At 40.1% G+C, this 27,304-nt stretch overlaps 1 protein-coding gene across 2 annotated transcripts in view; it reads left to right on the top strand.

Moving 5' to 3' along the window:
- Positions 1-11,968: 11,968 nt before the first annotated feature.
- Positions 11,969-27,304, top strand: part of insra (insulin receptor a) — a 52,671-nt gene continuing 37,335 nt past the window's right edge. Inside the window, exons 1-2 of one of the 2 annotated variants that reach the window (XM_080293390.1) lie at positions 11,969-12,138; positions 23,258-23,806. In XM_080293390.1, the coding sequence (XP_080149516.1) occupies positions 23,350-23,806 (457 nt within the window). In that variant the 5' untranslated portion in view covers positions 11,969-12,138; positions 23,258-23,349. Of the gene's footprint in view, positions 12,139-12,256; positions 13,221-23,257; positions 23,807-27,304 lie in introns of those variants that run through there. The other variant, XM_026150677.2, reaches the window with a different exon arrangement.

Consider the following 27,304-nt stretch of genomic DNA (forward strand, 5'->3'; position numbering starts at 1 on the left):
AGTATTGTGCTGGCCGTGTCCAGACCTTTATGACCTTAGTGTGCCCATTTCCTGATGGAGATATGACATGAACGACCGTACGTGACAGAAAACTTTTGTCCTGCAAAATAATAAGTCTGTGGGATTGTTAAGAGAGTGTTGACACGTGACAGCTTCCTGTCATCACACTCTTCACACATGCTGACATGTTGCTGTTTCATTAAGGCTGTTTTTTCATCACTTTTTTTCTTGCATTGGAAAGATGACTAACTGGGGGAACTTCCAGCCACTCTATGCGTAAACATTTGCACTTAAAGAGAAATCTTTGCATGTCTGTGCAGAGTTCCTCTCCAGTGTTTCCTTGTGTCAGCAGGAATATGATGATGTCCGCAAAAGTGCCCAAGTGGAGCAGCAGGTGTTACGTGGTCTTAACCTGGGATAAAAGAGATAATAATAAGGCTCTTAACCATAATCCATGCCCATTGTTTCCCGACGAGCACTCTAACAGCACTGGAAGCTTCGCTTGATTTAGTTACGACAGCTTTATCAGGACAGTGTGGACTCTATCAGTTCTCAGTAAATCACAGACACGCATACTTCAGTAAACAAATGTGCAGCGTGGGAAACAAGCACTGTGCTGCTGTGGTTACATGGCACAATGATTTTGGCTTCCTTTACATATCCCATGAACACATTTGGTTTTAAAAAAGAAACGAGAGGAGATGCTTTAACTTTGCAGCCTCCACTGCTTGTAGCGCCTCAGCAAGTCAACAAATAGCAGGTTCCAGCTTTCCGAGAATTAGGGCCACACAGTCTTGTCGGGATTAACAGCTCTCTGGCAGGGAAAGGATTGGGCATGTTTTAACAAGCAACTTTACTGAGTCACTCAGGTGACTTCCAAGATGTAAGTGTGAGTGCAGGAGCCCATCTAGTGTTTCCCCTGTCGTTTATTTGTGCTCATGTTTTTGGATGAAACGAGGCCGTGTGACTGTTTGGAGGAGCTGCTGGAATGCATTGTGATGCAGAGTAGCTGTCATGTCGCATTTACTTTCCAGGCCTCTGTAAGGTGCACAAGAGTGAAAGAGCGCTTACATGTTTGAAAACGGGCCTCCTGCACTTGGCTGGAGGCCAGTCCACAGCACCACTGCTAAAAATGTGAGTGTCCATTAACCTCAGAGAGGCACCCATCAAAGTATTATCTTTGCAAGCAACGGAAGGAAGAAATCCTTCTCTGGAGTCGTACATCTCGTATGCCCCGAGGACGCCCTGGAAAGGGGAAACGGACCGAGTTGGTGGATGTCCTACTACGTCCTCACATACGGGAGCAGCTTTCCTGCAGTGAAAAAGTGTAGCACACTGGCGTCTAGGAAGAGCACTGAGATGAATCATATGTGAACCTTATTGTTCCCTCCAGTCAAGCAGGTGGGGTTTTCGCTAACCTCTCCCTCGCTGACTCCTTTCCCATGTTCTATAAGCAGACCACCGATGCGTTCTCACATGACTTCCTGGCACTTGTGGTTGACGATTAACTTTGGGATAGGCGTGGGCCTAAACAAGGTTTAACATCACAGCTCTGACTTTTTCCTCTAAGTCTATACTTTAAAAATATACTTTACTAACTTTAAACTGGATTTTCCTCACCGGTACTGCATCTCCAGCACCTCTCACAGATCGCACGGACTGAAAAAAGGAACCCAAGTACGTGATATTCAGAGAGAGAGTCGGCCTTATCGCTCTGAACCCTGACCCTGTTGTTTTTGCTGTCACATTCAAACAGGGTGTTACCTACATATAACCATATGTTGGAATAAGGTAAAGTGGCAGAAAGTGCAGCTTCAGCTTTTATGTAAGAGCACTTTAATCCCTCTCAGCAGTGAGCTGATCATTTCAGACAGATTTATGTCATTACTGAGAGGGAGACGGCACACACCAACGCACCTGTGCTATGAGTGGCAGCTCAAAGTACCACAGCGGTGGCTTTCGCATCTGTGAGGCTTTTAACCACATGCCTGTTGCGCTGCATCCTGCTGTTTTCCACAGCACAACAAACGATTAGACCAAGTGCCTTCATCTTTAGCTGAACATCTCCACCCGTTTTCAACCCCCAACTAAAAGTGATTAAAATGGGCCTGTTACAGTTAGCTTCATAATTTGTTGGACAAAAACGTAATTTTTCTAGTTTTGCCTCTTTACGCCCCTGCAGTTGATTTTAAGCCAAAGAATCAAGATGTGATTGAAATGCAGATTATGAGCTTTAATTTGAGAGGTTTATAAATACACGCGTTATTTTCTTTCTTCTGTTGTTCTGTGACCGCCCCTCCTGTTAAACACCTGCTGTTTAAATTTTTGAGAGGGAGCCAGAAGGAGAAAGGCAGCCTTAAAGTCAGAGGACCTAAAACAGTTTGTTACAAACAGTGTATGAACTGAGGGCTCCTCCAAGGCTCTGGGGATGAATATAAGATAAATAAAGATTATTTTGAACTGCGATCCATGCAAAGTCACTCAAGCAGAGTCCAAGAATATGAATATAGAGTTTGAATCAGTCTCTGCACAATAATGGTTAAAATCTGTATGAATCAGAGACACATGATGGATGAAGAGTAAAAATCTAAAATAATACATTATATACTTCTACTGGACTTTTACATGGATTTCTGTTTACTGTTAGTGTACTCTGTACACAGTAAAAAAAAAATATATTTTGTGTGTTTTCTTTCATAAAAAGTTGCATTATGTTAATCTGCTGGTATTTTCAAAGTCAAATTCTGAATAATGAATTCATATGCAGCAGTTATCATTAAGACCAAGGTTAGTTCAAAGAGTCAATTGAGCAAAAGTTTAAAAAATATTTCTCGAAAAATACAATTATAATTTGGCATGCAGCTCATAAATATGTGGGCGATCCTCCATCGCTTTCGCGATTTAGCCCTATTTGGGGAAATGAAAAGTTCACACCTGGTAAAAGTGATGGAGGATTTAAAATATGGAAAAAAATAAAGGCATTCAAAAAATTAAAGACCTATATGCAGACGGCATGCTGCTCACATTTGATCAGTTATGTAAAAAGTATTTAATACCAACTTTTAATTTGAAAACAGAAGTTAAGTAGACTGCTTCATGTTTTTGCAGAGATGTATGACCCGATAATTAAAAAGAAAGCACTTTTTTAAATATTTACAATTGAAAAACTATTTGTCATCAAAACTGCAAAGGATTGCTGAACTTCCACCATTGACAAAAATAGAGGAGGCATGCATTAAGAATACAAAAGGGAAAGGTTTTCTCTCTATATATTATAATTTACTGATGCTTTCCTCCAAAGACTCAGCAGCAGATAAACTGGATGCTTGGAGAAGGGAGATCCAAGAGGACATAGATGAAAATGACTGGAACCAGGCTTGCTTAAAAGCACAAAAACAAACAATAAACACACGCTTTAAACTACTGCAATATAAATGGCTCACGAGAACCTATATAACACCTGTCAAGCTTCATCATATGTCCAATGATATTCCGGACATCTGTACTAAATGTTTAGTTGAAAAAGGAACTCTTCTTCATTGTCTATGGGAGTGTCCTAAAATCCAGGAATTTTGGAAAGATGTTATCAAATATCTTTCTGAAGTGTTTAAGGTAAAAATCCCTTTAAAAGGAAAACTCTGTGTACTTGGAATATATCCAAGGGAATTTAAGCAATCGGGGGAAAAAATGAAATTACTGGACTATGGACTACTTCAAGCCAGAAGAGCCATTGCGCTATGTTGGAAGAGTATGGATGCTCCCTCCATGGGACTCTGGAAGAAGGAAATTGCAGTCTCTCTAGGCCTGAAAAGACTAACATATATTGCCAAGGGCAAACAATGGGACTTTGTGAATATGTGGAATCCATATATGGATATTTTAGGGAGTGGAGGTGAAGGACATTTATGAAAAAGAAGGAAAAGAAGAAGGGAAGGAAGGGAAAATCTTGTCTCTCCTAACCCATTGTATTTTTGTATTACTGTGAGAACTGTGCTCATTTCTACATTTGAATGTGATGTAGGCAGGTTTGATGTATGGATGGGTGTGTGAATGTGAGGGTGTTCAATATTTGTTTGTATTGTACTATAAAAAATTTCAATAAAAATATATGGAAAAAAAATATAAACAAATATAATTTAAATGTCAGTTATTTGATGTGGACAGTTTTTCTCTTTTAATGACTGATCAGACACACAGATTAACAAAATACAGACACAGCAGGAGTCACAACTTTACAAACATCACAGGAAGCAAAACAAAATGTTCAAGCACACACAGCATCGGGCTGACATAATTACATTTTAATTACTTGGGCTGTCTGTAGTCGGTTCCAATAACGGTTAATTAGGCAGAAAGAAGTCCAGTCCTGAGGGTAGTAAGTGTTTACTGTTTACTGTACGATTTAGTCCCATGTTGCAACCCCGGCATAATGAGGAAGCTCCAGCAGGTGGCTGGCAAATAAAAAATAAGCTAGCAAATAATAAATAAATATCTGATCAACCCCCACCAAACAGCAGTCAGAAAAACTAGCTGGTGAAGATAATCAGTCCCTTTTTTTAATCCCATAACAGAGCCAGTAGTAAGTAACCCAACAAGCACCAATCTGTGCTTGTTGGGTGTATAAATGCTTCATTTTTCTCATAGTGGTTTTTATTTTAGATAATTACTTAGAGAGAACATTAAGTGTTCAGATTCTTATTGTGTTCAATCAGCAGCCTTTTTTGAAGCGTGTGCCAAACTCACCGTCCTTTCCAGTAATACGTGTTTGCTTATTGTTTTGTCTTCCGGGTCTGATTTGCAGACAATGAAAGCCTGTGAAAGCCATGCTTTTCGACAGCCAGCATGTAAATATCGGATGCTGAAGTTTCCTTAAAAGATGCCACAAAAAGAAAAGCTCCTGCCACAGTTGGGATTACCACACCGCAGTCGGGGAGTTGTTCAAAAGTCTCAGCAAAATTACTTTTATATAAATATTATTGTTAAAAAAAAATTGGAGTAAAACTCGTGTCTTCGTGAAATAATTGCAGTATCTTGATGGACTCAGTGGAGCTTTAATTAGATTTTCACATTTGAGTTTTTCCATTTTTAATGCAGCGATTTGCTTCCATTAATTTGTGAGCAGTATTATTTTAAGCTTGCTGACACTTGCTTGGTAACATAACATAACCCTAAGAAAGGAAAGGTAACCACAGGAAAAACCCATGAAAATGTTTGTGCAGGCTTGTTGGAAAGGTTCAGCATCATGCATTTTTTTTTCTTTAAGATGTCAGATCAGAGGATTTTCTTATAACTTGGAAAAGAACTGAATCACACTTTATATTTTTGGCTTTGTCTAAAAATCTGTCTGGAAAGGGTTGCAAAACCATTTCTAAGATTTTGGGACAATGAGAGTCCATAAGCGCACATGGAGAAAACTTGGAACTGTAGAGAACCTTCGAGGAGTGGCCAGCACACCAAAATTACTCCAAGAGCGCATGGACGACTCGTGCAGGAGGTCGGAAAAGAAGCCAGAACAAGATCTAAAGAACTGCAGGCCTCACTTGTCTCAGTTAAGGTCAGAGTTCATGATTCAACAATAAGAACGAGACTGGGCAAAAATGTCATCTATAGGAGAGTTTCAAGGAGAAAAGCACGAAAAACCATACACACTGAAACAGGGTGGTGGTAGCGTGATGGTCCCGGGCGGCTTTGCTGCTCCAGAACCGAGACAGCTTGTTATAATTGAGGAACTGTGAATTCTGCTCTTTACCAAAAATCCTGAAGGAGGCATTAGTTGGTGCCCTGAAGCTCAAGCTTACACAGTTTCAGGTGGACAGTGATCCAAAATACACCATCAAGTCCCCCCTAATGGCTCAGAAATGACATAAAAATGAAGTTTTTGGAAGTGTCCGGTCAAATTTTGGACTTAAATCAGATTGAGATTCTTTGACACGACCTTAAACAGTTTATGATTGAAAACTTTCCAATGTGGCTTAAATAAAACAATTCTACAAATAAGAGAGGTCTAAAATCATCCACAGTGATGTGAAAGACTTTGTGCCAATTATTGCAAACCTTTGATTGCAGATGTTGCTGCAACATATTAGTATTCTTCTCCTTTAAGTGTTAGCATCAATCCTCAATCAGATATCAGTTCTTAAAGTCTATTTGGGTTTAAACTCTGCCCTGTTAAAAGACTGTTTCCCACCTTGACCCACTGTCTACCTGAAAGAGTTTCAGGTACACTGACCCACTCTCAGTACACTGACATGACCACAGAGGTCATGATTAAGGAGCCTGTCAGAATGCTTGGGGCACAAAAACAAACATTTTGGTCCCCAGCAGCAGCATTCAAATCATGTGCTTGCGTCATTGTTTCTTGGCCTTAATTACACATCAATAGTTCTGAGACATAATGACCCTAATCTGGTCAAAGTAGCAGAGTAGGGTACATAATCTGCTTTGATCAAAATGGTTAAACTAGAGACAAAATGCCCTACATAGAGCCTGACTAATACATCAGTGGGTGAAGATTTATTGATTTATTGGTATCGGCTGACAAATGAAAATGTAAAAAGTAAATCTACGACTAGTTGTGACAATCTTAGTAGGTAATATCTGAATAAAGATTCATACAATAACATACAATAACTGTTTAGAAAATCTATACATGGTTCATGTGTCTGAAAGGAAAAAAGTATTGTCTGCTACATCGGATTTTCAGCTCATCAAATATCAGTATTGGTCTTAAAGATCATTATTTTAATCTTTGCAGTTTATCACACTGAAATTCAAGAGACCTTCAGCAATGATGGAGATGAATAACTTTTCAACAATAAGTAACATAAGTAAGCTATAAGAACATTTATAATATATTTGTTTTTTTGCTTTTAATTTGCGATTATTATCTCCTTTTATTGTTTTGTTATTCATCCATCCATCTCTTTTCTGGTGCTTAACCAATCCAGGGTCACGGAAGGGCTGAAGACTATCCCAGCTCTCAGTCTGTTGCTGGGCTAACACGTCGAGACAACCACTCATGCTAACATTAATAACCTAACCACTACGCTTTACTGTAAGACCCTTAAAGAATTTTAAAAGATTGATAAAAGTATTTTTTAATGTTGCTTGATTTGACAAACGTTTAGGATGTGTCTTCTTCTGCCCCACTAGAAGCACAATATATGAGGAAAAGTGAAAATCTAACCTTTTCTTCCTACGTTATGAGACGTTGTGAGAGCCAAAAATAAACCAGAGGGTAGCTCATGAATGGGAAGTGGGACACGGATTTATCCAACCACTTACTATACTTTCTAATCTCATCAGGACATCTCACTCCTACGAGCTGCACACTCCACATGGGATTAGGCTCAGGATATAAAATTCACACTGCTGCAATTCTCTTCTATTTCATTTGCAATCCTGCACATCCCTGCATTGCATAAAAGTCCTGCAGACAAATTACTGGTAAGCTTTCTCTCGCTTGTGCTTGTGGGAAGGCGACGGCGACCATCACCTCTTGACCCCGCAGCTTCGGCTTTCCTTTCGCCATTTCAGGCATGTTGTTGTGCACATGAGACACTCTGAGTTTACCTTTCATTACACGCTGTGGCAAATACCTCCTGTTTTTCCCATAAGTGGTCACTTTCCCACTGAATTGATGCATCAACAGGAGATGGTGTTGGTGGCCATTCCTACGGCCTGCAGTGATTTACAGATAAACGCCAACCAGAGGGTATTTCAGAGTAAACCGAGCGTCTGTCAGAGACATGGGACAAACAGAAATCCTGGAGGAGCAGCTCTGATTATTCCAGTAAGGTTTATTTTAGCTAGACAAACAACAGGATATGATTATCTTGCAACAAACAAGCTTTGATGGAGGATGTAAACAGGTAGTGAATTGGCGGTGACGATTAAGATGGCATTGTGGGGTTTTTTTTTAAAAAAAAAAGGAAAAGAATAAAAAAAGTTTTCAGGAAGAACAGCCTCGGATATTTTCAGCCCGTGAGAGTTCAGTTGTGAAGACGGTGTGAAATACGTAATCCTGGTGTTTTTGCGAGTGTGAGAACATCGCAGGATCAAAGGGAGAATCAAGTTCTGTTTTCAAACAATGGCTGGATTGCAAACAGATTTTCCTTCCTCACTGTTTCTCCCTCGGTTTCCTAAATAACAGAGAATCTTAGTCTATTTAGAGAAGAGCCAGACAGTTACCGGCAGGAAGAAAATTAAGGAAGGTTTTTTGTGATTGGCTCTTTCCTTAACAGCATGTGATCCTGGATTAAACTGGAGGGAAGGAAACAACTAAATTAATTAATGCACAAATCCTCCAAATTAGTTTCTCTCCCGTGTATAGATTATGTGAACGTGGAAATCTCGACTTTTTATCTGAAAATATTTTAATTGAGGAGCCACTGTGTGCCCGTCAATTCATATTAATCGTAACACACTGTGATTACATGACAGGTACTTTCTGCTGCTTCCTTATTTCCCAGTGACCTGCCACAGACGATAGATCTTCATGATTAGGCGCAAATTTTATTTATTTATTTATTTTAATGCCGGATGCTCTTCCTCACACAACCCTCCCATTTACAGTGGGGCAAAAAAGTATTTAGTCAGCCACCGATTGTGCAAGTTCCCCCACTTAAAATGATGACAGAGGTCAGTAATTTGCACCAGAGGTACACTTCAACTGTGAGAGACAGAATGTGGGGAAAAAATCCATGAATCCACATGGTAGGATTTGTAAAGAATTTATTCGTAAATCAGGGTGGAAAATAAGTATTTGGTCACCTCAAACAAGGAAAATCTCTGGCTCTCACAGACCTGTAACGTCTTCTGTAAGAAGCTTTTCTGTCCCCCACTCGTTACCTGTATGAATGGCACCTGTTTGAACTCATCATCTGTATAAAAGACACCTGTCCACAGCCTCAAACAGTCAGACTCCAAACGCCGCCATGGCCAAGACCAAAGAGCTTTCGAAGGACACCAGGAAAAGTATTGTAGACCTGCACCAGACTGGGAAGAGTGAATCTACAATAGGCAAGCAGCTTGGTGTGAAAAAATCAACTGTGGGAGCAATCATCAGAAAATGGAAGACATACAAGACCACTGATAATCTCCCTCGATCTGGGGCTCCACGCAAGATCTCATCCCGTGGGGTCAAAATGATCATGAGAACGGTGAGCAAAGATCCCAGAACCACACGGGGGGACCTGGTGAATGACCTGCAGAGAGCTGGGACCAAAGTAACAAAGGTCACCATCAGTAACACACTACAACGGCAGGGAATCAAATCCCGCAGTGCCAGACGTGTTCCGCTGCTGAAGCCAGTGCATGTCCAGGCCCGTCTGAAGTTTGCCAGAGAGCACATGGATGATACAGCAGAGGATTGGGAGAATGTCATGTGGTCAGATGAAACCAAAGTAGAACTTTTTGGTATAAACTCAACTCGTCGTGTTTGGAGGAAGAAGAATACTGAGTTGCATCCCAAGAACACCATACCTACTGTGAAGCATGGGGGTGGAAACATCATGCTATGGGGCTGTTTTTCTGCCAAGGGGACAGGACGACTGATCCGTGTTAAGGACAGAATGAATGGGGCCATGTATCGTGAGATTTTGAGCCAAAACCTCCTTCCATCAGTGAGAACTTTGAAGATGAAACGAGGCTGGGTCTTCCAACATGACAATGATCCAAAACACACCGCCCGGGCAACAAAGGAGTGGCTCCGTAAGAAGCATTTGAAAGTCCTGGAGTGGCCTAGCCAGTCTCCAGACCTCAACCCCATAGAAAATCTGTGGCGGGAGTTGAAAGTCTGTGTTGCTCGGCGACAGCCCCAAAACATCACTGCTCTCGAGAAGATCTGCATGGAGGAATGGGCCAAAATACCAGCTACTGTGTGTGCAAACCTGGTAAAGACCTATAGTAAACGTTTGACCTCTGTTATTGCCAACAAAGGTTATGTTAAGAAGTATTGAGTTGTATTTTTGTTATTGACCAAATACTTATTTTCCACCCTGATTTACGAATAAATTCTTTACAAATCCTACCATGTGGATTCATGGATTTTTTCCCCACATTCTGTCTCTCACAGTTGAAGTGTACCTCTGGTGCAAATTACTGACCTCTGTCATCATTTTAGGTGGGGGAACTTGCACAATCGGTGGCTGACTAAATACTTTTTTGCCCCACTGTATCTGGGTTTGAGTGTTGTGTGTCCTTCCGGGCTCAAACCGGGGATCTGTGATTACAGACAAAGTCCACCATCCCAAATCACAGGCTCAGCTGTGAAAATGCACCCACCTTAAGATGTTGGAATGCTTATTATAATTTTAAAAGGTTCTGCAGCTCATTCTGAATACGCCCATGTCAGCTGATCTTTTTGTAAACTGTGGTTTACAGTTTGAATTAATAACTATAACAGTAAAATTGCGCAAAACAAGTTAAACAAGTTAAACTTCATGAGGGGGAAAGGAAGTCCAGATATCCTCTGTTTAACAGAGGATTGAAGTTGATGGAAAATGCACAATTTGAGTTCACTTCAATGTTTTTAATAACCGGATAAAAACGGTAATTAAAAAACAATAAACAAAAATTCTAAATGATGCATTTGATAAAAGTCATGGGCATTGCTTTGTTTTATGATAATCACATTACTACTCATTTATCTACCTGATAATTCGCCTCATGTTTGACTGACTTCTTTGGGTTTTTACTGGCAGCACGGTGTTTACAACTTTAGTAAATATCCATCTTATTTCACCACTAACCCATAATCACATCAGTGTCATTTTAAAGGAACACTTTGTCTGCTACTACACAACAATATTGCTTGTTCGGTTCATTAATTTACAAAGAATGTGGGTCTGTACACACAGCGTGCACCTAATATAGTCTGGTTTCAAATCAGGAGATTACAGTACTTTATGTTTCACTGTATGTGATCAGTAACCTCGTGAACTGAATAATGTTTACTTCCGGAGGTTATCTGGCCTTTTTTGGAGCTCTCTGTTCCTTATTTGGGTGTTTCCTGTGTGATGTCTGTTATGGAAAACAAAATGCTCTTTGGTTTATTGTCTTTCTTTTTTTATGTGTGTGTAATAAACCCATAAAATGTGTATTCCTTCGAGTCAGAATATATATATATATATATATATATATATATATATATATATATATATATATATATATATATATAATATGTATAAATATAGTTAACTAGTAAATATTGCTTATTTAAATATTTTTAATTGTGAGATGCACATAAAAGTGCAAAGTGATTATGCTTACTGGCAAAACTGTTGTTTTTCCTTTAATTAATTTTCACAAGGCTCTAGTGATAATAATAATAATAATAATTTCTTTTTAGAATTACAAAGTACCCTGTCTACTCAAATAAAGTTAAATTGAACCTGAAAAGAAAAATATTTTAAGAGATGCTTGTTTAGATATGTATTATTACTGTTATTATTATTAGTAGTAATAGTATTAGGAGTTAGTAATAGTGATATTTAAGGAATAACTTAAATATCACTAAATGGTAAAGTAATTTATTTAGGGAGCAACTTGAATGATTATTTTTTAGCTAATCATTAATATTTAGGTCTTTAAATTTCATAAAGTGTAAATGATTATTGTTTTCAAATTCACAACAACCACAAACATGCAAAAAATAATAATTTAAAGATTAATTGGGAGTTTTTGATGAATTTTATATCGATCATTTGACCGATTATTTCGTCTGTAGTCGTACATTTAAAGTTCTAAGTACGTTTCAAATCGAGTGACACGGCAGTAAATCTAAAGCAGTTTTCGAGGTAAACTTCTCCTTGTTGCAAATTAATCGCAGGAGTAACTGTGTTACTTTCTAACGCGTTACCGGCTGACAGTAGGATCAGTTTGTTGTGTAATCCAATAAGCTCCAGTCCGTATTTCCCCTCAAGCCCATCTGGCTCACTGGCAGGGTTTGTTTACTGGCGGAGGGGCTGGGAAGAAGGGGATCCTACAGGACCAGGGAGACCTACCTCTGTGTGTGGAAGAAGAAGAAAAGGAAAAAAACAACTATAAACTCCGATAAACCTACTTTCCTCTCGTTTAGATACACACTTTTGACCGTAGCGGGCCGCCGTGCAGTGCACTGAGCACAAATTGGAGCGTGTATGTGAATTTCTTTTCTTTTTTTAAATTCCCAAACAAAAACAAAAAAAGGAGAGTGGTGCTTCTGCTTCTGAGCTGCGACGAAGTCTGCGCTGTCAGCCTTTCAGAGAGCGGAGGTGTTGCTGAAATATCTACACGGACTGTGGAGGAAGTTTTCCAGCCAAGCCGACAAAATTCACAACACAAACATGAAAACTGGGCTGTTTTTTGCTCGCTGTGGGACTTGACGGGATTTTTTCTTCTTTTTTCTGTCTCTATCTCGCTCCCTCTTTTTTTCACGCTAACGTTACGCCACGCATGCCACAACCATCGAGTCAGCAGCAAACGACTCCCCTATTTTTTAAAAAAATCCCTCTTAATCACACTAAAGCTCGCTTTTATTAAGATTTTTGTGCATGCATCATTTCTATTTTTTGAGGATGAAATGCATTGCAGCCGAGTTGCCACGCGTCGCATTTGGTGAAGTTAAAATTAACTGAGTGGGCTGCTGAAAAGCGGCGCAAACTTCGCTTGTGGCCTGAGCTGGAGTGGAGCAGGAGCCAGGCTAGCTAGCTCAACTGTAGCACCAGCGCTAACCAGCTTCTTCTCGGCTAGCGAGCCCGTTTTTGCACTTTTTTTTTCACCGACACTGACACACTCAGCTGGGCCAGAATAACAACCAAAAAGCACTTAAAGTCATAAAAGAGCACCCACGCCCTGTGTTGGCGTTTGTTGATGGTTGCGCCCCCCGCCCCACAGTGAGGTGGCTAACTTTAGCAGCAGCAGCACTGCTAGCTTGTGTTTGACTGAACACGTTGGAGTCGTTCCTCCGCCCATCTTCCGGGATGTCTTTTATTTATTTTTGTTTACCTGTTGGCCCACGCCGCAAAACAAAACCAGTTTCCTGAAGGTACTTCTCTCTCTCTCTCTCTCAAGTCCGAGCTGTCCTGCTCGTCGGGAGGTTTTTCTTTTTATATTTTTCTGATTTTCGACCGGGAGTAAGCGCTGCATGGTGTCAGATATGTGGCTCCGGACTTTGCTTTTGGGGTTTGTTTTGACCGCAGTCTGCTTTATGATGAGCTGTCACCAAGCGAGTGCAGAGAGTAAGTAACACCAATTTTCACATTTCATGTTAAGCTCTTTTTAAAAACTGTGTGAAACTTAGAGTAAGTAGCTGTTTGTGCTGTGCAGATGCCTGTTTTCTACCCTGAGAGAAAGCAGAAGTTTTTTTGCGAAAAAGAGCGGAAAACGCACAGATTGAAATTACGCTTGATTAAAAAATGACAGCCAAGTGCTGCGAAAATTCTCCTCAGTTGCAGTGATTGGGTTAACGAAAGCAATCAAAAAATCTTTACACATATTTTAATAGTGCCAAGATAATGGTTGATCGATTTCATAAGTGACTTATCAGGTTTTCTTTATCTACAGATATTTACACCCACGTAGTAGCTGCTGTAGTTATTATATGAACATCCAAAAACACAGTAAATCACTATTATTATTATTACGGTTTTACTCTTAAATGAAGCAAACATCCCGCTGATTAGTCGGATACCCTGCTGCAATATTGCCATACTGTTTTTTTTTTCTCTTGTTTTGTTAGTGATGGTGAGTTGATAAAAAGCACGCAGGCTGCAGCAGCAGTGCTGTAGACAGCCCCTGCATTGAAGGGACAAAGGTTAGCAGTTATCGGCTGTGTGAGTCTGCACTAACTGTAAACAAATTAAGTAAGTAGTCTGAGAATTTAGTAGAATTAATTGGTTGTTATTGTAGATGCTTAAGCTTGGCTTGTTGCTCTGCTCTGTGCAGGAATGTGACAATAAGCCCTCTTTAAAGCCCCTCACAATCCCTTCTACACCCTGTTGATAAGAATGAATGAACGGCATTTGCAGTGACTCTGCAAACTGACAGTTTTCCACTGTGGGAATCTTTATTATAAGGGTAATATTACTAAGAAAAGGTGTGGGACATTTTTAAAGATGTCTGCACAGCAGAGCAGTGATATGGCAGAGATCAGTCATTGCCCCATATACCAGGAAGTTCAGTTTTATCAGAGCAGATGATTCATTCCAAGTTATCTTTGATTTATAGGTCAGAAGAAAAAATTTAAAACCTTTTTTTTAATCTGCAAATAACTCTTGGGTTGTTTCCTTATTGTCCAGCCAGAATAACTTGTTGAAATAATGCTTGTCACAGCCTTTGGTGGAAGAATATTGGCTCGTGTTTGGTACATCTGTCAATACTTTTTGAGTTTTATACAGTGAAATTACTCCCGAAGTGTGCATTTTTAAAATGACTTTAATGTTAAAATCAGACTTTAAATGTGGTGTAAATGCCCTTTTTATATGATCTTCAAAAGTCTGATGTAAACTGGTAAGCTAACCAGTTTTCCTCAAGTTGTTTGTTTACAAAAATGTTTGCCTGTAGGTTCATTTGATGGTCAATTTTGTGCGCGGTTGCAAAGTAAAAACGATGTTGTACTCATCACTTTTAATCCTGTTTAGTTACTGTAATATCTAAGAGAAAATGCTCTGCTTTTTGGTACAGTTCTGTTACACAAGCACACAAACACGTTTTCAGATGAACAGATAAACAGAAGCCCCTCCCGTGTATGTACATTATGACATTTATACAGTGTGTGCACAGCCCCAGGTAGCTTTGACACTCCTACTGCTTCACTATATGGCATTGGTTTGACGTAAGAGGCAATCGGATAAAAAGAAAAAGCGCAGAGTCTCTTGCCTTTCATCAGATTTAAATGAGGAGCGTTTGGAGCGATGCCATCAAGTCAGGCTGAGCGAGAATTTTAAGATATAAATCTGAAGCGAGTTGTGTAATTGCTGTGCAGCCCCCCTCTCGCTCCTCTCAGACTTAAGGGTGAACCACAGACGGGAAGAGTGGAACCTGGGCCCCACACTGCTCGATTTCATAAGCTGCACTGACCAGTGTTGAAGTCAGAAAATCTTTTGAGCTACTTGTTTTTCGCTGCCCAGCTCAGCTTGATGGAAAAACTCACTTAATAATGGAAACTTCATATTCACCGTGAATTGATTTCATTCACTAAACATCAATTGAAAATGTTGAAGCCGTCACCATTTTTGGTAAATATTGTGTATTTTATGCTTTTAGCTGGACCCTGTAAAAAGTACCACAGATCGATTAGAAAGAGTTTTTTTTTTTTTTACATTCACACTTTGAACATTTGGCGACTGCAGAACTGATGTGATAAACATCAGCTTAAGTCATTTATAAGTGTCACCTTCTTTACTGATGTAACAGTGCAAGTCACCAAGAAGAGTAATTGCCAATACATACATCCAAGAAACTGGAAATATGACTTCAAGTGCCAGAAGTTTACGATTCAGAAAGCAAATAATGTAGGAAAAAAAACATAAATACAGTTTTTTCTCCAAACGAGGGCAACAGAAACAGGTGCTTAGTTTGGGGTTGTGTTTTAACGTCAGGGGGGAAAACAGACTAGTTTATTCTAATTTAAAAAAACAACCGACTTTCAGAACCTCTAATATGTGTAATCCTGCTCTGTTGTTAAATTCTGTTAGTACTTCCCCAAATTATGTACTGTCACCTTTAAAATATACTGTGTGTGCTGTCACATGACTGTTCTGTGACTCCCCCGTCTGTGACATGAAAACATCATGGAGGAAATGTCAAACACTGAGCCAACTGCGCAGTTTGTACCAAATAAAAATGGGTTGGTTTTTTTTGCTGTTATTTGGACGCTACTTTGGTTTTAGTAAAGACAACATCAACCAAAGCAAAGGGAACAAAAAAAGAGTGCGAAAAAATAAGGCCATACATCAGTCTGTTCCAACACTTGGAGTACAAATAAATCAATATATAAATATTCAGGGTCTTATCACAGCAGTCTAATAGATTGGGTTAAATTTAAAAATATATTATTAAATATAAAATATATAAAAGCATGAGCTGCTTCGATCTTATGTCCCCTTACGTCGCGCTTCAAGGGCTCAGGTGGTCGAGTCGTGTTATTGTTGTGCCATGATAACATATCACCTTAAGAGCGTTAAACAGCCGGGGCTCGCCATGAAGCCACCGGCACCCTGTTGTCAAGCACCACTTTGGTCAAAAAATCAGGCAGCGATCCAGCAACCTGGCGCCCTTGATTTACGCCACCCGACAAAAAGAGCAATTGTAGGGCAATGAAACTGTCCCTTCCCCCCGCCACCTCTTCAAAAACACTACACACAAGCTGCCACTGTGCCCTCAAGTACCAAAGTCACAAGTGCAGTTGACATGTATACAATAGTGTGATTTTTGCATTTGTCATCCGAAACAATGGCTCTCTAATCCTTGTTGGCACGTTCAGGTTTGAAATTTATGCACTGCTTGAAAACGGTAATCTGACACACCTGCACTCATTCGTTTTATCCACTCATGCTGACGGTGAAACCTTGTAGTTTCTGATCTTTACCCTTGACACTGTGGCCTTGTTTAAAGAAAATATGCTTGTTAGCGTGCTGTCACACTTCAGAGGTAATAATTACCTCGGTGCTCGTGCTGTTTGTATGAACTCTGTGGGGTTTGTTTTTTTTAAAAGGCTCTTATGAATCCCGGTGGTTAAAGCCAGTAGTGACATTAGCTGTTTTGGCTGCTACTGCACTGTGTCAGCAGTTTTGCAAAGTAACAGGCGCCCCAAATTTAAAATGAAGGACAAATAATAGGGTTGTGATTTATATTTTTACATAAAAAGGGGGTACCAGCCGAGAGAATAATGTGTGAGTGCTGCTGAGTGGGTACTAAATGATCTTTGGTCCACAGCCACAGTATACAAATCACACAATCCCAAGGGGAACTTTGTGGTGTGGTCGGGCTCTCTGTTTTACTCAGTTTCACTCTATTTAAAGACTGAGGCCTGATTTCTTTGGTTTTAACGTTTTCCTTGTTTTTTGCACTGTATTGTTAATGTGCTGTGGTTCCCAGTTGCTGACATATTTGATGATTAAACTCTCAACCCACGCCCGCTTTCTGGACTCTTGTAAGAGATTCTACACTGCGGAGGATGACTTTGACTCTTGACCAATTTCTGAAGAAAGTTGCATCTCTTCAGAGTCGTAGTAATGTCACTTTCTGGCTGTTGTAATATCTGATCTTGCACAATTCAAAAATGATAAATTTCTGAGCTGTAATTGGTGCTCAGGAGCTCTCCATAGCAGATAGTTGGATGTTTTGTTTTGGTTTTTTTTTTATAAATGCAACATTTAGTTGAAGTAATTCTTAGAATAGTTTTGAGCACGATGTTAGATAAATGAAACCTTATTTTTACAATTAATTTACAATTTACAATTTTTCATTTTCACTTTGAGGTTTTAAAACCCGTCTTAAAGAGGATCACATCACGTGCCAGTTTGTGAATGTTCAGTTAGTTGTAGCCCTGTTTGAGAAAACAACACAACAGTGAAACTTAGAAAAGGGAAGTGTTGCAATCACTGAGTGCTTGCGCTCCTGCATGCTTATTGAGGCTCAGTGATAATATACACCATCAGCCTAACAGCCCGAACCCCCCCATCCACTTCCTTCTCTACATCAGAAGCCTTCTGTGCCTGTTGATGCTTGCAGCTGTAGTGAAAGGATTGCGGTTTTGTACGTAGTGCCACTGAGCACAAAGTGGACAGATTGTGGCGCTCAGACTGTGCAGCATTGACTCCTTTGGTTCACATATGCACACAATTTGTGTTCTGCATTAAAGCTTCAGTGAGCTATAGATTAGTGCATGTTGATTCAAATTAAAGTGCAACTTGTGACCTAGGCGGGATTTACACGAGGCATTCACAATCTGCTAACTGTGTGGATTAATTATGAGGACGGTAACATCATAACTGTGTCTGCACTTACTCATGAAATTAATTGTGTGGTCTCGTTTGCTGTATGGCTTCATTATTATATAGAATTGGGTCACACTGTTGGAGCTTGTGGGTAGATTTAGTTTTTCTCTCAAATGTGATCAACTTCTATGGATTTCCTTTTTGCCTGATTGACTTTTATTACAGACTGATTACATCGTGAAGCAGACCACCTTCAAACATCACCCAATGAATCTGAGTGCAATAATGTGCCGTAGAGCTTTTAGAGCGATTAGTCGATGAGCTGGTTAAGGGAGAATTAGTCTGCTTGTGTTCTGATGTGAGATTTCTTTCACATTGTCCAACCCTTAAGTTGGATTGCGCACTCTGAAAGTCAGAAAAGCCCCACCAACCCTGACTTCTTAAACACAAGTAAAACTGTAAAACTTGTAATTTGTATTACCGCTGCTGTGTATTTGCAACTCACTAGCAGGCAGCGATCCAACACTCACTATATAAGCTATACACAAGCACGCGGATGTGCTGCAGCGATGTTTTTAAGCACAATAAAACCAGGCATTGTGCTGTATTGCTAATGATGGATGAATGGCTTTACCTTGCTAGGGAGCACAACAAAGGCTGCTTTTCCATCTGCTACTACTGGAATGCAGTCAACTTGGGAATGACGTCACTCCCAGCTCCAATATCCAGATTCTGAGGTAAAAGGGGTAAAAGGAACGCTGCATGAATCCATGTCTGGAAAACTGGGTGATATTGACATAAGGTTGAGTTCCAGACCAGTTGGCTTTAAAAAAAAAAGTTTTATGTATAAAATTATTAAACAATGACAAATAATAATCTGCTTAATTATCAGCTTTAAAAATAATTGTTGGGCTGCAACTTCTACCTGGTGGTGCACAAGTTGTGTTGGACATTAGTACAAAGTCTGTGACGTCGGATTGCACTGGTTTGTGCGAGAGTAATAGAGTCCAGTTAATTCACAGCTAGTCACTGGAGTTGTGAGTCATATGTGCTGCCTCCTAAATGTAGGGATGTCACCAGAACCAATACATATGGTACCATTTGATTTTAAAATACTTCAAGAAATAATTCAAGTTGAGTTAGTTTCAAAAGCATCCAAAGTATTACGTTTCTTTTGTTATTCTGAAATGGACGTATTGAATTGGGTATCGAGAATTGCTTAATTCTGCCGGTATCGTTATAGACATTCCTACCTACGTGTTCCTCCTAGGCAGCACGCTCACTTAGGGCCATGTGTATATATATGGTTGCAGACACAGACAGGAAGCTGGAGATGTGTAATTTGTGCATTGTTATGTAAGTTTTCTGTCCACATGGTCACAAATAACATGCAAGCACATGGACATCGGCACGGGTCCTTGTGCTCACCATGATAAAATTGACCTCATGCGGACCCGAGCAGACTTCTGGATGTGGAAAGTACAGTCCGGGTGTAAGGGTGTTTGTATGTCATTCTTAATGAAGGGGCCAGGCACCCAGCAAGCATCTCACTTTCATCTTCTTTCCAAACTTCAGCTGGGCACCACGTCCATTTGTCAGGTTGCTTGCGTCGCCTAGGTCACAAGTGTGACTTTGTTGGTATTGTGTCTCGACCTCTGCACGTGCAACGTAAAGGATACATGGCTATTTTACACCATCTCTTGTGGTCATCTGAAATTCACAGGACATCGTTTCATGTCTGCACCGTTTAGTCGTTTAAACCGAACTCTGGTTTGTTTTCCTGCTTGGTGCGCTTCATTTCTGAAGATATAATTGCATTTGGGTGCAGACCAAAACAACTGCACCAGGACCCTTTAGAGGAGCTGGTCTCGTTTTTTTCCAGATGAACTCAAGAGTCGTTCATTTATCACGAGGTGTTCAGACCTCGAACCAACCTAACTGTTAAGTGTACACTGTAAGTTAAGTCCCTTCCAGGCTCCAGCTTTTCTTTGCATTTTGGGATTGGAGAGAGTACCGTTGACCAGCGGGCCACGGACGACGTACCGGTCTGTGAGTCGTTTGGTACCAGGCCACAAGAGTTAAGGCTCGGGTGTGAAATGTATGGTTTTTAGAGTTTTTAGAGTTTCTTTTTTAATCGTTTTAATCGTTAACTCAGTTTCCCTGGGTCTTTTCCTATGTGTTATGAATAAATCTTCTTTTTTTGGTACCAGTACTGATTTTATTTTATTGTATTTATCCACGACACCTTAAATGCCGGGCCGTAAAAATATTGGTCGGACATAAACCGGTCCGTGGCGCAAAAAAAGGAAAAATAGCCGCAATCTCCAATCGTCCTTTATATTTCTTCATCGTTTGATGTACCAAATGTTCAGAACTCAGACATATTCACCTTACAGTGAATAATTTACATTGAAAGCAGCAAATCTCCTCCAGCTCTGAGAAGCTGATTATTTGTTTAACTAACTGCTTATCAGAATGTTGTTTCAGTGCTAATGATCTGCATTTTCCCCTCATCCAGATAAGATAATCCAGACACGGTAGTATATTGTGGACGTGTAAATGGAGGCTGAGTTATTTGAGCGATAATTAATAAAATGCCCAAAGAGGCCAAAACCAACTATTTATCCTGCTGATGAATGGTGTTAAAAGACCCAGTTTTTCATAATAAAAGAATATGTTGCTCAAAAGAATTCTATTTCGTCTTTTCGTGCGATTTGTTGCTCATTATAAATTTCATTTAGGGAAAACATTTACACTGTGATTATTATAGTTATTATTAATACATTTCTGCCTGCTCTTTTGTGTCTATCATAGTGCTCCTATTCGATTAATTATAAAGTAAATCTCTCTCAAAGGTGTAGGCAGCGAGAGACATGATGTCTGTGGTGAATAGAAATGTGCCCCTCTAACGACTCTAATTGATGACTCAAAGCAGTCTTTTCAGTGTCTGGTTCAGACTAAGGGATGTATGGAGAGTGGAAACCTTTGTGAAATCTCCCAGTTTCTCTGTTTCTCACAATACAGCATGTAAATTCATCAGTGGTCCCAGTTTGTCTTGTTTCAGTCATGACATGTTGTCATGAGCTAAATTTAAGCCGCCTTAGTTTTTGTCTGCCAGAGTTTTGTTTTTGAACTTGCTGTTCGCAGGTAGAGAAGAGTGCTCGGACAGTTTCTTTCTCTGCCGCTGCTCCAAAATTCCTCACTTACACACCAGGGCTGCTATGTTCCACTTTCCAATGTGAGCCACTATCGGTAGGACTGGAGTGTATTAGATTCTCTATTGGGAATGTGGTGCTAAAAATACTGGCCTGGCTGAAAGTGTACACTGATAGGAACTTGCACTCGCCGCCCTGTGATTATTCCCCTTCTCATTTTAGTCCTCTGCTTTCTGCCTTAGCTGTGACTACACAGCCACTGACCCTTCGTATTGTAAACTTCGGCTGTTGTTTGTTCTTTTTAATGGCGTTGCTCGACTGTGTGTGGGGCCTTGTATGATACAGAGAGAAGCTTGTAGTTGTAAATGTGTTTCCTAATGGATCTACAGTAGGCTGCTGGCAGTTTGTCAGTCAGTTTGATGTGAAAAGTTTAAATTTGAAGTAGATGTGCTGAAAGTAAAAGGATTGTGGCCCGTCATATGTGCTTACAAGTTAGCAGTGCCTCCAAGGAGAGCTGCTGATCTTTGTGTAGTTTAAGAAGAGAAATGTGCTTTTTAACAAACTGAGCTGCTTTTAATGGGCAGCAGCTGAAACCCTCATTTGAACATTTTACGCTCCGTTTTAAACACGCCTCCGAGTTGTAGGCTCAACTCCAGATAAGTGCTGGAGAATTAGCTTCCTGGTTAAGGTTACAAAGTGAAACGCTTGTTGTTCAGTCTCCCGGTGATTGGACTCCGTGTTTGTGCTCTGCTTGTCTTGTACTGTTATGCAACAGAAGGTGTAAAATGAGCTGCGGCCATAAAGACAAGTACACCTAGTGGTTACATTCGTCTCCACACGGCTGACCGGTTGACTGGTTGATGTCCCCGGCTCAGCGGTTGGTCCTTTGGTAAACAAATGCAGTCCACTCTCAGCAGGCCGCACACCTCCAGCATGACTAAGGCTGGGGTGACCCATATAGCACTTCCATGAGGTTAAGAGTTTGGCTCATTTGAAAAAAGGCATTTTAGGAAATTACCTTTAGTTTTCTTTATACTCAACTCCCTGTTTTTTTTGTAGCTCTTGCAACACACTGGACATTCATCTAAAGCTGACGAAATCAATTTATTTATTAATATTTCTTAATTTCTGCTGCAAGTAATAAAAGTAATTTTATGTCTGCATGACTCTTACACCTGGCAGAGTCATCAAAAGTCCAAAATCTTTTAATTCATGCCTTATTTTTTAATTCTTTCTATTTCAAGCTGGGCATGTTCTGTTTACATAAATATGCAGGTCAGGAAACTTAGTTCAGGGTGAGTAAAAATGTGAGAGGATTTCAAAAAAATACCCAGAAACTGCTGTGGTTCTTAGGGTTAGCTGTAATATTGTTGAGTTTTGGACTAAACATAAGCAGTGGTGTCAAAATAACACTTGACAGACGAGTGATAGTTTCTGGCTAACATTAATCTCACGTGTTGCGTCACAGCGATACAGTAGACAGAAAAACATGTAACCCGTCTGCGGGGTGGCATAGTTAAGGAATTTCTCATCGAACAGGATCATGTGTCTGGGTGAGCACTGACAAAGCCACAAATCTGCTACTGGTGCAATACATGGCCATTACCAAGGACAAATATTTTTAATGCATTAGCTAATGTTTTTTATGGTCTTGAGTTACAGAAGCAACTCCACAAATCAACTCGGCATAACCAAGGATGAGCATAGCCTCACGTTGATGACAGCGCTCCATATTTGACAGAGGCTCACAGACAGATATGTGGTTGCTAAACAAAATGTCAAGGAAGATGGTCTGGTCTTTATCAAAGTTAGGGACATAGCCACATATTTTCTTCAGGAAAGAAATATCTCCTAATTATCAAGAGATCTATTTTCCCCCCCATCTGTCACGTCTTACTTCTTCGACCTTGTTTTTCCTGTGCACAGAGCAGACATCTTGTGTAATGCACGTTCGGCACTGAGAAGAGCAGACAACACATAAGATTAATTGTCCTTAGAATTTTTTTTTGTCTTCACACCCAAGAGCCAAAACATTTTTCTGAAACGCATCACAGTTTCGTCACTCTTAATGGCGTACTGTACATTTGAACCTCTCCACCAATTTACTGTTTATTATTCTGTATGTGACACTAGAACTCGTTTCTAAAGAATATGTTTCTGTCTTTCTGATTCTCTTTTCAGTTTGTCCAAGCAAGGACATCCGCAACAATGTGACCAACCTGCGGACGCTCGAGAATTGTACTGTGATTGAAGGCCACCTGAAGATCCTACTCATGTTCAGGACCAGGCCTGAGGATTTCAGAGGCATAAGTTTCCCCAAGCTGACAGTCATCACCGACTATCTGTTGCTCTTCAGAGTTTACGGGCTAGAGAGCCTTAGCGAACTCTTCCCCAACCTGACGGTCATCAGAGGCAACAACCTCTTCTTCAACTATGCCCTGGTTGTGTTTGAGATGCTCCAGTTGCGCGAGATCGGCCTTCACAGTTTGATGAACATCACCAGAGGAGCTGTGAGAATTGAGAAGAACCCTGATCTCTGCTATCTCTCCACCCTGGACTGGTCCAAGATCCTGGACTCGGTGGAGGACAACTACATCGTGGCCAACAAGAATGACAGAGAGTGCGGCGATGTGTGTCCAGGGGCGGCAGTCGGAAAGACCACCTGCCAGACGACCACCCTCAATGGGCACTTCAGTGAACGCTGCTGGACCCACAACCACTGTCAGAGAAGTAAGCAGCTTTTTATTAAGATTATCTACTAAAACGTGTGCTATCTGTGATGCAATCACCTATTAACACATCCATTCATCCATGTCAAGTCAAGTTTGTTTATATACCACATTTAAAAAGCAGCAGCTGTTGACTAAAGTGCTGTATTAAAAACAAAAAATAAATAAAATCAAATAACATAAAACAAAGGACAAAATGATAGCCTTTAAGAAAGGAAACAAAGTGAGAAAATCCGAGTAAAAACAACACAAATAAAAGGAACTCTGAACTCAAGCATTTAGAAGCCAAACATTAAAAATGGTTTTCAGGTGTCTAATGTCAGAGAAGTACCAATGTTGGCCAGTTTGATTCACAGTTTTGGTGAAAAAACTGCAAAGGTTTCTCAAAACTTGGATTGTTGTTACACACTTCTAGATTCCTTGCAAAGGATTTTTTAAAAAACATTTTTAAAGGGCTGAGGTCAAAGTCAGGAGCACCGAACACTGACCTCTGCTTTCTGTTCATTTAAGTTAAGAACATTTAAAGCCATCCATGTCCAAATATCTCCCGAAACAGCGCAGCAGGGCCTTCAGAAGAATTGATGTTTGAGTGGCACGTAAGTCTTCAAGTCATCTGCATATAAATGAAACGCAAAAATAAATAATAAGTAATAAATAATAATAAATAAATTTTTTTTAAATGAGCAAGGGGGAGCATATGAAATAGAAAAAAGGGCATTTGAGAAGATGTATCTCGGTATTAAATGCAGCGCTGAGGTTTAAAAGTACTAAGATGGCAGAATCTCCTTAGTCAGTAATAGTTAAAAGGCATTTAACTTGAAAGTTCAATCCATCCATCCATCCATCCAGTGAAACACCATTCCACCTACCCATTCATCCTGAACTTTTCAGTGACTCAGATAGTCACAAGCCTTCTTTTATAACAAATGTTTTTTAAATACAAATTCATTGGAAATTCAAATTCACTTCTAAATCTACACTTGACAGTTTAGATATACAAAGATAAAACTTGAAAGGTCTCAAAAAAATAGTCCTGCAATAAATCTGGCCTTCACGAGGAGGATAATGTCCAGTTTTCACTAACAATGTTTGAGGTCGTGTGTATTCGGCTGTGTGATCATTCTTGAATGATGCAGTTTGACATTGACCCGTTTCTATTGTGTGCTTATACCCTTATTGATATTAATATGAACAAAAGAACATGGCTACCTGTATGGATAGCATGGCCGTGTGGATACCATGAAAGGGCATGGAGGGCACCACAGGAGCTCCTTGTGACATAGCAGGCATTAATGACAGCAGACTGATTGTAAAATGGCTTAAAGCACAGGTGGTGCAGTTAAAGTAGGTTTTTGTATGCAGGCTGAAGCATCTTAACTGGCATTGCATATGATCTTTGCCAATAGGATGTGCAGAAGGAACTCAGCTGAAGCATCGGCTGATGTGTTGTGGCACTGATTGCTGGTTGAGCTTGACTTGTGGGCTGCCAGAGCCCAAGCTGTGCTCATTTTGTTGAAAGATATTTGTTATTTCCACACAGGTGAATTGCTTTTGCTTCTGTTGTTGACCAAAGGCTCTCTTTTTGGCTCGAGCTGAGCCTAATGGGGAGTGACAGCTGAAAGGTCACCGATGTAAAGGAAAATTGTGCCCTGGATTTACAACATAGCACAACACAAAACAAGGGCTTCAGTACAAAATGTAATGCAGCAAAATCTCCTTCATAGCTTGATTTTTCAGTGTAATTGTGGATTTAAAGTCATAATAAAATGAAATTCCATCGAAACATAAAACCAAGTGAGGGCTATTGTGTTTCAATGCATTTGTTTCCTTCAACAATTTTAATCAAGGGAGTTATCGAAATGTTCAGATCTTTTTATAATGATTATTGTTAAATAATGTCCAGATTTCTCTATCTCAAGTTGAGATCTATTTACGAGCCACCATTTTTATCTGGAGATCAACTTGGCTCAGTTTTTCTCCCCTTTATGTCACCATTTAGTGTTTGCAGCAGTCAAAAAATCATGTGGTTTTTTTTTTTTTTTTTTTTCCATGATTGTATAAGAAACTGTGTCTAACATTAAAAATTAGATTTGCCTTTTAGTTTGTTATGATTTTTGCCAGCGATTAGTGGCAGCTTTGCAGAGCCCTTCTCAGCTTCTTTTCATTGGTACATCAATATTTCCATTGGCTTTTGCCACACGTCTTACCCATCCAGCTTTTACAGAGTTCAGTTCAACTTAAATAAGAGCTGATGAGGGTATTTGTTAGAAACAAAACATGTCTTTGTGTCAGAGTAAATCTCATAAATATAAAATACAGAGACATAACAAAACAAAAATGGGCATGTCGCTCCTTCTTGATGTTGAAATGTCAGACCTCTGTCATGTGCTAGGGTAAGTTAAGTAGGCCAAGCTCTGTGTCAATGTTGCCTGAACTGTACTCTAATGTGATGCAACACCTTTCCAGTTAGTCTGTGAATGTTTACTCTCAATAAACTGTAGTGTCGTCATTTCTTATGTTGTGGGGACGTTGTATAGAAGACGTTAGACATCATGAACATTCATGATGTCTAACGTACATTGTGCCTTTTACTGTACAACAAGGAGCCCACCAATTTACACATAAAGAGTTCAAGTTCAAGTGCTGAGAAGAGTTTTACACATGGGTGTCGGCCCATATCATTACACAACGCTGCCTACATTATGTCCTGATGCATGCTCAATAATCCAGGTAAGGAAATCCCAGAAAGTTGATTCTGTTCGTCTGCATGCAGCGCTTTCAGTGGGAGAAACGTTTCATCACTCATCTGAGTGTCTTCTTCAGTCTCAGGTTTATGAACCGTAAAGTTTCAGGTGAAGCCACTGGAGATCCCATATGTGTCAAGATTATCGGTACAGCTCCAAACACAGCATCTCTGTGCCTTTCAACCCCCAAATAACACACTACACCAACAACTGAACTCAAGGGGCTTTATATTGTAAGTAAAGACCCTACGATATTAAAAAGAAACCCCCCAAATCACTTGATCTCCATAAGCAAGCACTTGGTGACACTGGGAAGGAAAAACTCCCACTTAACAGGAAGAAACCTGGGCTCGGGGAGGGGCAGCCATCTGTTGTGACTGGTTGGGAAAGAGGGGAAAGAGAAGAGAGCACAAAATACAGTAGTAGTATATAAACAACCAGAGAGAATGAAGAGTATCAGGAAAACCAAACAACCTCTAGCTAAGTTGATGGCACAACACAGAAGAGCTACCTCATTACTGTACTGTCTGTTTACACCTACATGCCAGCGGTCCCTCCTTCGGTGATGAGGATGGATATCCTGGACAGGGAGTAGTGACGCTGAACTGAGGAGGTGCCTTAAGAGTGGATCCTCCACCATGGTAGAGTGCTGTAATTAGGGCTGCTCAATTAATCGAATTTTAATCACGATTACGATCTGGGCTTTCAACCTAAACCAAACCAAAAATGCCTGAGCCGATTATTAGCCCCTCCCT

The sequence above is a fragment of the Astatotilapia calliptera genome, chromosome 18, assembly GCF_964374335.1.
Source record: "Astatotilapia calliptera chromosome 18, fAstCal68.1, whole genome shotgun sequence".
In the NCBI taxonomy this organism is placed as follows: Eukaryota; Metazoa; Chordata; class Actinopteri; order Cichliformes; family Cichlidae; genus Astatotilapia; species Astatotilapia calliptera.